This window comes from Agelaius tricolor, unplaced genomic scaffold, assembly GCF_023055355.1.
Source record: "Agelaius tricolor isolate 1412-34295 unplaced genomic scaffold, bAgeTri1.0.p SCAF_14, whole genome shotgun sequence".
NCBI classification, from domain to species: domain Eukaryota; kingdom Metazoa; phylum Chordata; class Aves; order Passeriformes; family Icteridae; genus Agelaius; species Agelaius tricolor.
In genome coordinates, this window is record NW_027269274.1 from 5,788,659 (window position 1) to 5,802,293 (window position 13,635).

Here is a 13,635-nt window from a genome sequence, read left to right on the forward strand (position 1 = left end):
TTTGCTCAGTTTTGGGACTACAGGCAGGAATGCTGAAGCCCATGCATTCAAAAGCCAAATTGCTCATCACTCTAAAGGCTGCCTTGTCACCTGCCTTCCTCTCCTGTCAGTTGTTGATAAGGCTCCAGTGTGCTGCCTTTTCTTGCTGCTGGTTCTTACTCATGGGTATGGAGAACAGCTGTGCCTTCATCCTCCTCATCATACTCATGGAGCTGCCAAAACTCCACGTCCTGCATGGGGAAAAGATGCTGAGGCTTTGACATGGGACTTTTCACAACCTGTGGGTTAAATGGAATTTCTTTGGTTGGGATAGCAGCAAATTCACCATCATACCTGTTTATTTTGCTCAGCTGAACCTACTCTCTAGGTGACAGCAATCCAGCTTTCATGCCTTTCGTGAGTTTGTACAGCTTAGTTCCCGCTCTGAATGGCCTGAAATGCCATTGCCCTGTTTTTTTTTGGGGAAGAGATGAGCAGCATGATTGGAGCATCCTGCAGTGCAATGCCCCGTTCTGTCACAGGAAGGAAATACGGCTCTGTCCCTGCACGCAGGAGGGATCTGCACTAGAAAGTTGCAAATTTAATTAAAGGTAGTAGAAGCAGGATTCCCCTGTGATATCTAAAATATCCCCTTCTTCCCACGTAACTCCTGCTGTAAGGGGTTAAATCACAATCCCGCCGGCCGTGGGTGCGCTGAGCACTCCGAGAGCTTCCTTCCCTGAATGCTGTGCTGGGCCACATCCAAACCTGACCCGGGCACTTGGATGCTCCCCAGCGAGCTCGGGAGCGCCTCTCGCTGCGGTCCTGGGGGCGCAGGGATGCTCCGGAATGAGCCGTGCCCGCGATGCTCCGGGGGCGGCCCCGGTGGGTCAGGCTCGGTGCCCTCTCCATCGGCCCCGTGCTGGGCTCCCCCCCTACGGGCACATTTGGGACCCGCAGCCGCGCTCAGGTGCGCTCTGGAGCACGCGTCAAGGACTGACCCGCTCGTGTCCCACGCGTGCAGCCCCACGGTCGCTTCGTGGCGTGCCGAGAAGGACAGTCCGGGGTGCAGGGATGCCCCCAGGCCCGGGTGTTCCCGGAATTGTCGGGATTTACGGCAGGGAGGGTTCGGGAGCGCGGGGTGCGGCCCCTTTAAGAGCGGCAGCGCTGGGGGGGGGCGGCCGCCCGCGTTCACACCTGGAGTGGGAAAGGGGGGCGGGCCCCGCCGCCCGTGATTGACGGGCCGCGGGCACCAATGGGGCGGTGCGGCGCCGCGGAGGGGGGGACTCCTGGCCAATGGCAGCTCGGCGGGGGCCGCCCGGCAGCCAATGGGCGGGCGCGCGGGGGGCGGCGCGGCTACATGTTGCGGTGTCGCCAACGTGGGTCCGCGGCGAGCGGCGCTCGGGCCGGGCGGCAGCGGCGGCGGCTGCGACCCCGCGGGAGCGCACCGGGACCGGCCGGCGCCCGCCGAGCCCGAGCCGTGCGGCGCGGAGCGGCAGGAGGAGGAGCAGCAACAGCAGCAGGCGGCGCTTCCCGCGGCGGGGACGCGGATTTGACCCGCCCGGCAGTGCCCGGTGGATGCCGGCGCCGTAGCGCCCCGCGGGGCCGGCGGCCGAGGCGATGCTGCGGGCGGCGGAGCGGCGCTGAGCGCTCCCGCCGCCTCCTCTCGCCGCGGACGTTGCCCGGTGCCGGATACAAAATGGCGCTGCCGTCACGGGCGGCGGCGGCGCTGCTGCTGCTGGGGCTGCTGCGCTCGGCCGCCGCCGGCTGCCCCGCGGGCTGCGCCTGCGGCGGAGACACGCTGAGCTGCGGCGGGCTGGCACTGCCCGCCCTGCCCCGGGACCTGCCCCGCTGGCCGCGGCACGTGTGAGTACCGGGGGCACCCGCGGGAACGGGGCGGGGGGTTCGGGCAGCCAAACCGGCGCTCTCTGGTTTGTTGTCAAGGCAGGAGAACTTTAAACAGAAATCCCCGCGAAACCCCGGGTTAAACTTCACTTAAACAACTGGGCTGCGCGGTGCGGAATTTGTCCCGTGGTCCGGTGTCCCCTGTGGCACCCACGGGCCCGGGGATGGGGGAGATGGAGGTGGCGGTGCGGTGCTGGTCCCGGGCGGAAAGCTGCGGCTCCCCGTACCTCGGTCCCTTCGAGATTGGCCTCCGGTGTCCCGGAGGAAAGGGAGCCGGGAGCGGGTTTGGTCTCTTAGCGATGGGATCTGCTGGAGATAACGGCCAGCTTGGGCTTCTGAATCCTTATTAGGGCATCGTCCATCTGTCCGTCCGTCCGTCCGCCCGTCCGCGCCGTCCCGGGGCTGCGGAGCGGGGCGCGCCCCAATCCGGACCCCAGCGCCGCGCCCGCGCCCGCTCTCTTAATGCTGGCTTTTAGCGCTGCCAACTTTTTAGGCTGGGAAATTCGGGAAAAGAAAGGCGGTCGAGGGCTTCTGGGGAGTTTCGGTAAAACCCAGGTGTTTTCCAGCCGCGGCTGGCTGCGCTCCCTCTGTGCTCGCTGTGTAGCGAAGTCATTCAGCTGCGCTGTATCGCGTGTCCTGGGCGGCAGTGAGCTCAGAGCCCCGCACCTGGTGCTTGCTGCGGCACCCTGAGGTGTTTTTTTTATCCCCGGAAAGGTGTTGTAAAGTGCTCAGGTTCGTGTCCAAGCGCAGGACGGTGTCTCTGCCATTTCCCGGGGAGCGCAGCGCGTTGTGTGACCGCTGCTCGTAGAAACCGAAATAAAACATCGGACACTTGATGCTCAGGAGATTCGGGGGAAAAGTGTGCTCAGCATTGACAGTTCGAGTGGTTTAACAGTCCAGGAGGACTGAGAGTATCTGTGTGCGCTCACAAACTTGTTAAAAAGTGCCCCGAACTGTTAGTTAACTTCGGGAAATCAGTATCCAGAAAGGGACAGGGAAACAGCGCTTCTGTTGCGGGGCCTTTCTGCTGTTTGAACAGATTCATAAATTATCGAATCTCTGAAACCCCTGGTTGTAATAGATACTCCTAAGCCCGGCCAGGAAAGAGGACGGTCACTGAAGTGTTGCTGGAGATCATCCAGCTCCTTATTGAAAAGAATTATTAGAGGTTTGTCGGGTTCTCCTGGTGGTACTCACTTTTAGCTGCATTTAGAAACGCATTGTTTTACATTAAATTACCGTGTCTCGTATTGAGAGGAACGTGTGGCCTCTGCATTAAAGCCCTGACTCATCCCATTCACCTGTTGCTCTGAAAGATCTTTCCCTCACCTTTCAGAGCAAGCTTTTAATAATTCCAGCATTCCCATGCACCTCTTAAAATAGGACAGTGTATCTTTGTTTGGGCAAGGAAGGGCGTTAATAACCCAGACAGAACAAATTTATTGTGAGGTGTTTTATTCCGGAGTGCTAATACCCAGGAGTGTCTTTTTCAAATGGAGCAGGTTTTGGAGTGTCTTTGTTCAGTTCAAATTTTATTGGTGAAGTAAGAGCTTGTATAAATCTTCCACTCTGGACTCGTGGGCTGTTGATCTTTTAGACACGTAGAATACGATTAATAGTGAAACTAACCAAGAGTTGGTTAAATGACGGCTGTTGTATTTGAAAATGCAACATTAAGGCTTTTTTCCTCTCCATAGTTCGTGTAAAAAGCCGACGTTGAAGCTATTGCAAGTACTTTTGTTTTTAGAGTAATATTGTTTCTAGTTATTAAAAATTACTTACAATTACCTATTTCAGTTTAGAAGCACAAGGATGAAGCATGTTTTTCAGGCTTAGTGGGATCGTAAATGTTCATTTTTTGTGCAGAGGGTTGATAACTCACTTTACTGGTTTAATGCTCTCTATGAAAGCACCATGTGCTAGCGAAAAGTTACCTCGGTGCGAGTATCTCTGTTTCTTTTTGGATTTTTTTTTTAAAGAAAAAGAAGGCAAATGTGACGGTCCGCAGTGCTGCATGGCTGATGCAGGAGTGCAGCCCAGGGGGTGCGGGTTCTCCTGCCATAAATTTGGGAGAGCCAGGCGATATTGGAGCTGCGCATCCCCATCTCCGTCCCTGCTGGGCAGGCTGGGTCCCGCCGGAGCTGTTCGCTCCCCGCCGTGATAAGCTGGGGCATGTTCGATCGCTAATAGGAGACGAGATAAACCCCAGCTTCCAGTGACTCTGGTGGCAGTGCTTTAACTTCATTAAGGCTCTATTGAACAATCCCTGCTTAGCAGTTTATCTTTATTCCTAACGAGTGCCACAATGCCGGGGCAGTGCTTGGAGTCGGTTTTCAGCGTGTTGGAGATAAAGCTTTTGTTTGTCGGCTTGGAAATGCGGCTCGGCAGCCGGGGAGGCTTCTGGAACAGGCTTAATCACGCCGCGTATTTTGTCAACAGGACTATCAGTACCGAGGAAAAGCACTTTTTGAAACTATTGTTGTTTCTCTGCTGGCAGCAGAGCTCGGAGTTGTCATTTTTCTCCCAAGCTTTCAGAAGGAATAGCTGATACACATAGGGGCTGCAGTGGCTCACATTTAATGTAGTGCAGCGTGGATGTTTCTCAGGGTTGTTTTTGATTTTTTTTTTTTCTTCCTTAAAAGCAACAGGCAGCTCAGCACTGTGTAGCAGTTATATAAGTGTTCCTGACTTGCTGCACAGGGCACGTTGCAACACTGCCATGACCCATCCCGTCCTCGCAGCAGCACCCAGCTGCAGCTGGGAAGGGTTCCTGGTCCTGGGAAGGGTGCACAGAGCTCCTTTGCGGTGCCTCCCTTTGGAGGTGCTTTAGTGTCTTGTGGTGTTTAAGTCTGAAGTTTGTTTTTACAGTAGAGTCTTACATGTGGCATCAAGTTTAGGGCTAAGCTTAAGTACAGAATGCTTCGTGCCCCAAAAAAGCCAGGGCTCCAGCAGTGTTGGTGATGGGGCACATCCCCTGCATCCTCTGCTTCTGTCTCTCCATGCATCTTGATTTTTGAGGAGTGACAGAAGAGGTATTTCCTTTAGGCATCGGTATGACTGAGGGTTTTTTTCTTTTTCTATTTAGTGATAAGCAACAGTAAAAGAAAAGCAACAGTATTTTAGGTACAGCTTTTGGTGAGAAGATTTGGGGACAGTGAGGCCATGGCTGGATAGCTAATTCATTGCTAGCATGGTCTGCAGCAAAGAAAGTTTTTATTTGAGGCAGAAGTATTGTTCATTTTTTGACCCGAATGACTAAGGGATATTTTGGGGGATATTGACCATCTGTGCAGGGACCCTTCTGCCTCTGGGTCAGTGTGCATGTGCCTGGCATGCCTGGGAGAAGGCAGCACCCCCAGGTCCCCAGGAGAGCTGGGCTAAGAGCTGCCCTCTGTTTCCCAGGAAGGCTCCGGGGTTTGGCTGTATGGATGAGTTGCCCCGAGGCACCAGCTGCGTGCTTGTTGGCTCTTTGCACGGTGCTGCTGCTCTCCGGAGAGATCAGGGCAAAGTGTCTGAATGCTTTTTAAAGTCCTGTGGGTGCCTGTCAGTGGTTTCAGGGTCTGGAAGTGCATTTGAAGTAGGAGTTGGGAGCAGTCTCTTTCTGGGCTCAAGTGCATACACATAAAGATTTTTGTTCAGTGAAAATTAATGTTTGTGCTCAAAATTACCTGTAAAATTCTTGCTAAACTGGGTATCAGGTCCTGTAGCTTTGCTTTCACGTGTTAGAGTAGCTTTGCTTGCTTGGTAAGGGGCTCTGCTGATGCTGGTTGTGTGGGATTTTTAAATTTTTTTTTTTTTTTTTTTTTTTGGAGAAGGGCATTACTCGCTCTCGGGCTCTGGAGTAAGTCTGCTCCTGCAGATGCTGGAGGAGGAGGAGGAGGTGTGGGGGACTCTCCTGCTGGGAGGGGGGAGTGCTGCTGGCAATACCTCTCCTGCACGTCCTGTTTCCAGGCCTGCTGAAATAATGGAACAAAGATTAAGTCATGGTCACCCTGGGCTCCTGCCCCTGCAGCTGTGCAGCTCTCAGCGAGTGCCGGCTGCCCGGGGGGTTTGGAGGATGCCTTGGGAGAGGGATGTGCCCTGGTGCAGGTGGCTGGTGCCTCTGGCCACCCAAACACCCTGCTGGGTGGTGCTCCAGGGAGGTTTTCCTGCTCAGGTGGGACAGTGCTGGGAGCTGGAGGTGCTTGTGAAAGAACTCCTGCATGGCTTGCACTGCCACACAGCTCTGGTGGCTCCTGGAGCTCTGTCCTTGCCAGTGGCCCTGCTCGGGACAGTCCCAGAGCTGCAGGATGGCTCTGCACCCTCAGCATTGCAGTGCCACACAGCTCTGGTGGCTCCTGGAGCTCTGTCCTTGCCAGTGGCCCTGCTCAGGACAGTCCCCAAGGCTCCAGGATGGCTCTGCACCCTCAGCATTGCAGTGCCACACAGCTCTGGTGCTTCCCAGAGCTCTGTCCTTGCCAGTGGCCCTGCTCGGGACAGTCCCTGAGCTGCAGGGTGGCTCTGCCCCCTCAGCATTGCAGTGCCACACAGCTCTGGTGCTTCCCAGAGCTCTGTCCTTGCCAGTGGCCCTGCTCGGGACAGTCCCAGAGCTGCAGGATGGCTCTGCACCCTCAGCATTGCAGTGCCACACAGCTCTGGTGCTTCCCGGAGCTCTGTCCTTGCCAGTGGCCCTGCTCAGGACAGTCCCCAAGGCTCCAGGATGGCTCTGCCCCCTCAGCATTGCAGTGCCACACAGCTCTGGTGGCTCCTGGAGCTCTGTCCTTGCCAGTGGCCCTGCTCGGGACAGTCCCAGGGCCGCAGGATGGCTCTGCACCCTCAGCATTGCAGTGCCTGCGCTGGTGGGGAACAGCAGAGCCTCTCCGGGCCGGCTGCTTAAGCACAAATAAATACATGTGCCTGCGAGTAAATCCACCCTTCCTGTGCGAACATGTGTCGGTGGATTCACTGACCACCCTCAGCATACCGCAGTATTTATTTATCAGTTCCTACAGCAGGGCAGCAGTTAACACAAGCCCTCTGCATCTGCTGTCTGAGCTTCTCATCTCCATCCCACACTGAGCCGGGGCAGAAATGGGCTCATCGGACTAGGATTAAAAGTAAATACGAGACTGATAACAAAGGAAAAAATACCTCCACTTTAGAAGCCCTTCTGGCTCTGCAGAAGTCCCTGGCTTCTAGTGAAAAGCTTTAGGACCGCCTCTGCATATTCCTCTCTCCTTTTGAGAAACTTCACGGCATTTAATCACTTTGAGACTTTTCCTCTCTGCAGTGACTGCAATTTGAAACGCAGGGGTCCCATACAAAAGAAGCAAGTGCTCAATGGGCTGTGTTAATATTCAGTGCCATTTACAATGGGTGCAGTTTGAAAAGGGGAGAATGGATGGTCTGGGAGCTGGGGGAGGAGGAGCTGCAGAGGGAAAATTCCCAGGACAGGGGAAGCAGCGTCTCAGTAGGCAGTAGGGAAAAAAAAAAATCCACACTATCAAGTGTTCTCTAGAAAAATCAACTATTATGTGTTAGGTACAGCTTAATATTTTTTTTTCTTTGCTTGTGCAAAGTGCTCTACAGTCTTCTGGATGTAAGGTTTGGGGGTGGCTGAGCTTTGCAGGATTTCCTGCTTGGAATTCAAGGAGCAAATGTGAGGTTGATTGTCTTATTATCCCTTTACTTGTTGGCATCAAGAACCTAAAAGTGGTAAACTAATACGTTTGCGACCCCAGACACTTCAACAAAGCACTTCAGGTACTTAAACGCTTCCTCGAGCATGGGTGAGATTTCACCTTCCTGCTTAAGCTGTTGCTGGAGTCCTGGCTCTGATGGGGATTTGGGGAGATGTAGAAGTTTTTGGAAGTGGAGCTTTATTTGGTGTGTGAGCCTCACCTGGTGCAGACAAGTCCCAGAGCATTGGAAGGATGGTCCCAGACTGCAGCTTCACAGGAGCCTGCTGCAAGGGCTCAAGGTGGTTTCATGTTGAGGCAAATCCCCCAAGAACTGTCCCTGAAATGCCCTTGTGAGTGTGCTCGCACCTGGGCTCATGAATAGAGGAGCATCTCCCACTGCAGGGCAGCTGGGAGCTGCTGAGTGCCACCCTGGGCATGCCCAAGCAGTGCCTGCCTTTGGCTCCTGAGCGCTTTGATCCATCCCAGAGGGGCTCAGGTTTTGTCTTGAAGTTCGAGTGGCTGCAAATTGGGATGATGACTCTCATTGCTCGGTAGCCAGCTCTGCTCAGGGTTTGTGTATTGGCCCTGATTTGTGTATTGGCCCTGGCTGGTATGTTAGCCGCACCCAGAAACTCTCAATTAGGGCTGCAGGGCTTTTAATTGATCTCGTTGGCTGCCCTGCCAGACACCTTGGATTGAGTTAGCTCAGCTCATCAGCTTTTAACACAATCATTTTGTGCTGCTAACCTAATCACCTAGTGTGACTCCCTTGTCTTGCAGCATGGAGCTGGATGGGGTCATGTGGATGAATGCAGCGCAGATAATTCAGACTGATGTTGCTTGGGAGAGCCATCTGTGGAAAATCCAGGCTTCAGGTTGAGCAGCTCTGCAGGACCTGGGCTGAGCAGGAATTAGCACCTCATGCAGGGTGAGGGAGTGATTTAACATAGAATTTAGCTTTGGTGAATAACAGTAAATAAATAAAGCACCTTGGTCTGGATTGTGGTTTCATAAAAAACCTGGGCACCCCCTGACAGCTCTCCCTTGCTGGTTTTTAGTGGCCCGTGAAGAAAGAAGCAGAATGTGAGGCTCCAGGGTGTGCAGGATGAAACAAAGGGCTTCTTCCTGCACACCCTGGAAAAATACCTGTTTCCTGCTACGTCCAGCTATTAAATAATGTACCTTTTTTTTTTTTTTTGTTTCCTAGCATGGACAGCGGCCTAAGTCAAGGACCAGGGTGCCGTTGTGCTAATGCACCACATGAAATACCTATTATTGTTGTAGCTGAGTCATCCATTAATAGTTAACCAAGTCCTGTGCTGCAGCCCAAGTCCTACAGCCCCAGCCTCCTCTGGCTTCAGAGCAGGACCACAACACATGTAATATGTTACACTCCCTCATTATGTTTTCAGCACGTTGTTTCTCAGGCCACAACCATATAATTTTGGAGATGTCTAGAAGCAGGCCCTGCTATTTTGGGGACACCTCTCAAGACCTGATGACGTGTCACGTCCAATTCCAGGAGCAGGGTTCACTTGGTTCACGTGGTTCCATTTTCACTTTGAGTAAGAATTGAAGGACAGGCCTCAAACTGCAGCCATCAGTGTAGCTTTTATTAACCATGCTGGATGTGCAGACAGAATGGTTGGTTGTTTGCACCTGCCATGGCAGTTTTGTAGCTTCCCACAGTGGCACTGTATAAATTTCAGGAGGAAAAGTGTAGGAGACTTAACAATTGAACAATTTGATATAGGGCTACAGATTCTTAAAATGTTGTACATAAGTTGCATTTGAAAATGCATTATCTGCCTAAAACTTTGTTCTGGAGATGAAAGTTCTATGGTTTTATGTGCAGGAGAAATTGTCTTTTTTTTTTTCCTTCTTTCCAGGGTGGGAGGCAGGGTTTGGGTAGTGTTGATGTTGCTGCTTATAATGGGGCAGTAACTTGTGTGAATTTTCCTTTGGGGTCTTTTTTTGGACCTGTTGGGGCAGTCTCATTATTTTTTTAAATTGGCAGAGGTTCAGTCTTAAATGTAATTCTTGTAAATCCTACTGCAGAAGGTGTAGAGGAATCCTTTCACATTAGAGAACACACTCTCCTGAGTTCTGTGGCAATTTGGCTGTGAAATCTTGAAGTGAAAAGCTTTTTCCTAGACCACCTCCTCCAATTCTTAGGGTTTTTTTTTCCTCCCTACAGGAAGGCAGACAAACCCTCAGGTGCAATGAGGAAATGAGAAATTCAGAATGCCAAGTCTGGGCAGTGCTGCTTCCCGCTTGCCCCCACACACAGGGACAGGGATTCATCCTCACCACTGAAGTGTTTCTCTGGTTGCCCAAAGCCTGTGATTTTGGGATGGGCACTTTCCAGGATAGAACCCTGTTGTCTTTCAATGCTGTGAATGCTCCTCTGCTCTGGAGTACTGACCATCAACAACAGCTACTCACAAGCCTCTCTCCAAAAAACTGACCTGCAAATTCCAAATACACTTTGCCTAGCTGGTGTTCAGGCTGTTTTACAGCTTCACTTACAGTGTGTTTTAGCCTGCTGCATGCCAATATAAACACAAGTTTTCTTTGTTATCTAAAAAATACTCTTAAAAAGTGCTGGCTGTCCAGCAGGGCAGGACGTGCAGCCTGTGTGGCAGTGCTGGGCTGCTCCCCAGTGCAGATGGGGATTGGGGCTGCATTGGTGGGAGAAATTCAGTTGGAGGTGACAGGTTTGGGCTGAATTGGTGGGAGATATTCCCTTGGTGGGTGTTGATTGCAGCTGTGTTTGTGGATGCAGTGCTGGAGGTGTCCTGTGTGTGTAGGTGCTCCACTGGGGTGTGGTGAGTGGGTGTATGTCCATCTAGGAGTGGGGTGGTGGGAGATCTGGGCAGGGGGAAAGCCTCTGGTCTGTGGATTGTGTCCTGGGTAATAAAACAGCAATTGTAGGAAACGGCCTGGCTGGAGGCCCTGTGAAAAATTGCCCCCTAAATGTGTTCCAGTTGTCCAAACAGTGGTGCCTCTCCTCCTGTGCTGTGTGCAGGGCAGCCTGGAGCTCTGCTGCTGCCTGGGGAGCAGCCCCAGGCACCCTTTGCTGCCTTTCTGCTGTGGCTCTGCCATCCCCCCAGCTTTCAGAGCTGTGCAAAAGTACCAGAAACTTTAGCATAGGTTTAAACAATGTCTTCTAGCAGTCTGGACAGGATGAGCTCTTCTGCAGCAGTCCATGGGCAGGCAGCCTGAATTTGGCTGTTTCCCAGCACAAGGTGGTTGCTTGGAGATGGAGTGGAAGGTGCATGGAGCCATGGATTTATTTCTCCCTCTCTCAGGAGACTTTGCAGCCTCAGGGAATGAGAGAATGGACGGGTATGGCAGGATTGTGTTGGCAGTGACCCCTCTGTCACTTGCAGAGGGTGAGGAGGTGTGTGTTGATCCTGGATGTTCTACTTCTCTCATGCCCAGTTCCTCTGCCTGGTGGTGGCAGAGGCAGAAATGGGCAGAAATGCCAGGTGCTGTGACACAGGGCAGCTGTGAACTGCTGAGAGCATCCCATGCTCTGTTAGTCCATGTAACTCATTGCAAACCTTTGTCCCCTCCTGAACTGCAGCAGAGTCACATCCACACTTGTATTTAATTTGTTTTGGCAATATGGGGAGGCTTCTCCTGTTTTAGGAGACTTAAACAAACCATGTGATGTTTTATTTTGAAAGGTGTCATAATAGTTTGTGCTTTTTCTTTGCTAAGTGTATTTTTGTGCTGTTCCTGTCTGTTGGTCTATAAACAACTCTGTTCATTCTTTTTCCTCCTTGAACAAGTAATCCAAGTCAGAATCCCTGGCTTTTGAACACCTTTGGATTCTTTTGGAGTAGTGCATGCATTTTGCATATAAATCAGTAAATAAAGGATAGTTTGGGGTTTTTTTGACTTCTCTGAATTGGAAGGATTTGTGAGAGTTGTTCCATCTTTGTTTCACATGGTTATAAACCTCGTGTATCTCCTCTCCCACTTTCCAGCTTTTTTTTAATTGAGGTGGTGACCATCCAAAAGCTGTTGAGGTTGATTAAATTAAGGGGTTTGAATGACTGTTCATAAGGGTGGATGAATTAAACTTTCTCTGTTACAACAGGTTAGAAAATAATATTAGAATGGGTGCCTAGGCAGACTCCACCTTTGCTGTTTGAGTGGGTAAGGGGAAGTTCTCTGGTTTGGGAGGAGGTCTGCAGAGGCTTCACCCTGATTTCTGAGCACTTTTATCCAGAACTGTCACCTGTTTGGCCTGCTGGACAGGGAGCTGGCAGCTTGTCCCTCATCCCACAGGGATGCCTTCCTCATCCTTCAGGTCCTGCAGGTCTCAGTTTTTCCTGCTGTTGATTTCTGTGAGGCTGAGTCCAGCTCCCCAGTGAAGGTGCTTGGCTTCTGGTTCCTTGGTGAGCTGAAGCTCTTCCAGGAGCTCTGGATTCGTTCTTGCTGACCCTACCAGCAGAGACATGTGCTGGTCTTTGAGTTAATTCCTTGGACAGAAACCTGTACAGGTCTAACAGGATGTGTTAGGCTTGCACTTCAAACAACAGCTGGATTTGCTCCTCCCTGCTGCAATAATCTCTCTGAGGCAGGTACTGCTGTTTACCCAGGTTTCCAGAAAGGAAAGCTCTTCCCCCAAGCTTTTGATGCTGTTGGCCAACTTCACTTTAAGGGGAGAACTCAAATTTGGAATTTCTGCCTCTCCCATGGGCAGCAGGCTGTATCCTCACTGAGGGAAGCAGTGTGAGATTATCCTGTATGAGAAATCAATCTCTGTGGGAGAGAGCAGTGCTGTTTAACCATCCCTGCAGGAGGAGTGGGTGACAGAGTCCCAGCTGGGAGACAGGGCCGTGCTTACCCCTGTTATCAGCTTGGTTAGGGAGGTGTTCAGAGTGTGGCTGGAATGGTGCTGGTATTATCTGATACCCACTGCCAGGAGCAGAGGATTTGGTGCTGGGTTAGCCCTTGCATTGTTCCTGTGAACAGGGGATGGATGCCATGGAGAGAGCACCCAAATCCTGGCCTCTCTGGGGACCAGCATGGATTCCTCTGTGTCTAAAGGGATGTCACCAGTGCAGTGGAGGAAGCATCTCGGGCAAAGCAGCAAGCTCTTGTGACTGCCACAGCAACAACCAGGGATTGATTTTGGTGATGTGCTGCTCCTTTTGAAGTAGAATTTCCAGGAAGAAAATGCCTTCACATTTTCTGCTGGGCATGGAGCTGTCAGCTGTGGAGGAGAAGGAATGGCCCTGGGTGTCTGTATCCCTCAGACTGCTCCATCCCTTGCTGGCCACTCAGGGGTGTGGGATTCACAGCCCCTGTGGGGAGAAGGCAGAGCCATGCAGCTGGGCAGCATCCTTGGGAGATGCCACATCACAGCCCTGGCTGTTTACCACAGCTTTTCTCTCATGGTTCCTAGCACTTGTCTCAAGTGTCACCACTTTGTGGTCTGCTTCACAAGGGCCTGAGCTGTCCTCTCAGCTGGCAGGGACACTGGGACTGTGTGTGATAAGCATGGTGTGCTCAGGCTGCCCAGGCTCTGTGTCCTGCTGTTTACTTTGTTTGCTTCTCTCTCCAGCTGGGAATAGCTGAAAGGCAGGGCTTGAAGCACTGCAAGTCATAAATGCTGGCGTGGGGCTTGCTGGGGAAAGGGCTGTGCACCATTAAGCCATTTAGGTTTGTCACAGATCGTTTTTTTAAGTCAAAAAACACAAATCCACTCTCTTGGGGGAGGATGAGGTGGCAGCTGAACACTTGGGGCTATGTTAATGAATGTTGCTTTGTTGGTGAGATGCATGGTTAAAAGAAGAGGAATTCAGCACAGACTTACAGGTCTGTGCATTTGGAAACAAAATGGGGAAGTCTCCCTGTCCAACAAGTTCCAATTGCTTCCTCTATGGTTTCCTGAGTAATTCTGACTGCTGGTTATAAACAATCTCTCTTGCCATGGCAGGGTGCATCATTCCCCAGATCTCCCTTTGGACCAGCACCTGCCTGCCGTCCCATCCCTGCAGGCTCCTGGGCTGATGGCAGCTGGTGGCAGGGAAATTTCTGTTTCCTCTGGGAAGTCAGTTTCCTGAACACAGCT

The 13,635-nt window shown here is 52.0% G+C and overlaps 1 protein-coding gene across 1 annotated transcript in view; it reads left to right on the forward strand.

Moving 5' to 3' along the window:
- Nucleotides 1–1,307: 1,307 nt before the first annotated feature.
- Nucleotides 1,308–13,635, forward strand: part of LRIG1 (leucine rich repeats and immunoglobulin like domains 1) — a 94,479-nt gene continuing 82,151 nt past the window's right edge. The window contains 4 exon segments of the mRNA XM_071439384.1: nucleotides 1,308–1,404; nucleotides 1,407–1,551; nucleotides 1,553–1,629; nucleotides 1,632–1,845. Coding sequence (XP_071295485.1) covers nucleotides 1,308–1,404; nucleotides 1,407–1,551; nucleotides 1,553–1,629; nucleotides 1,632–1,845 — 533 coding nt within the window.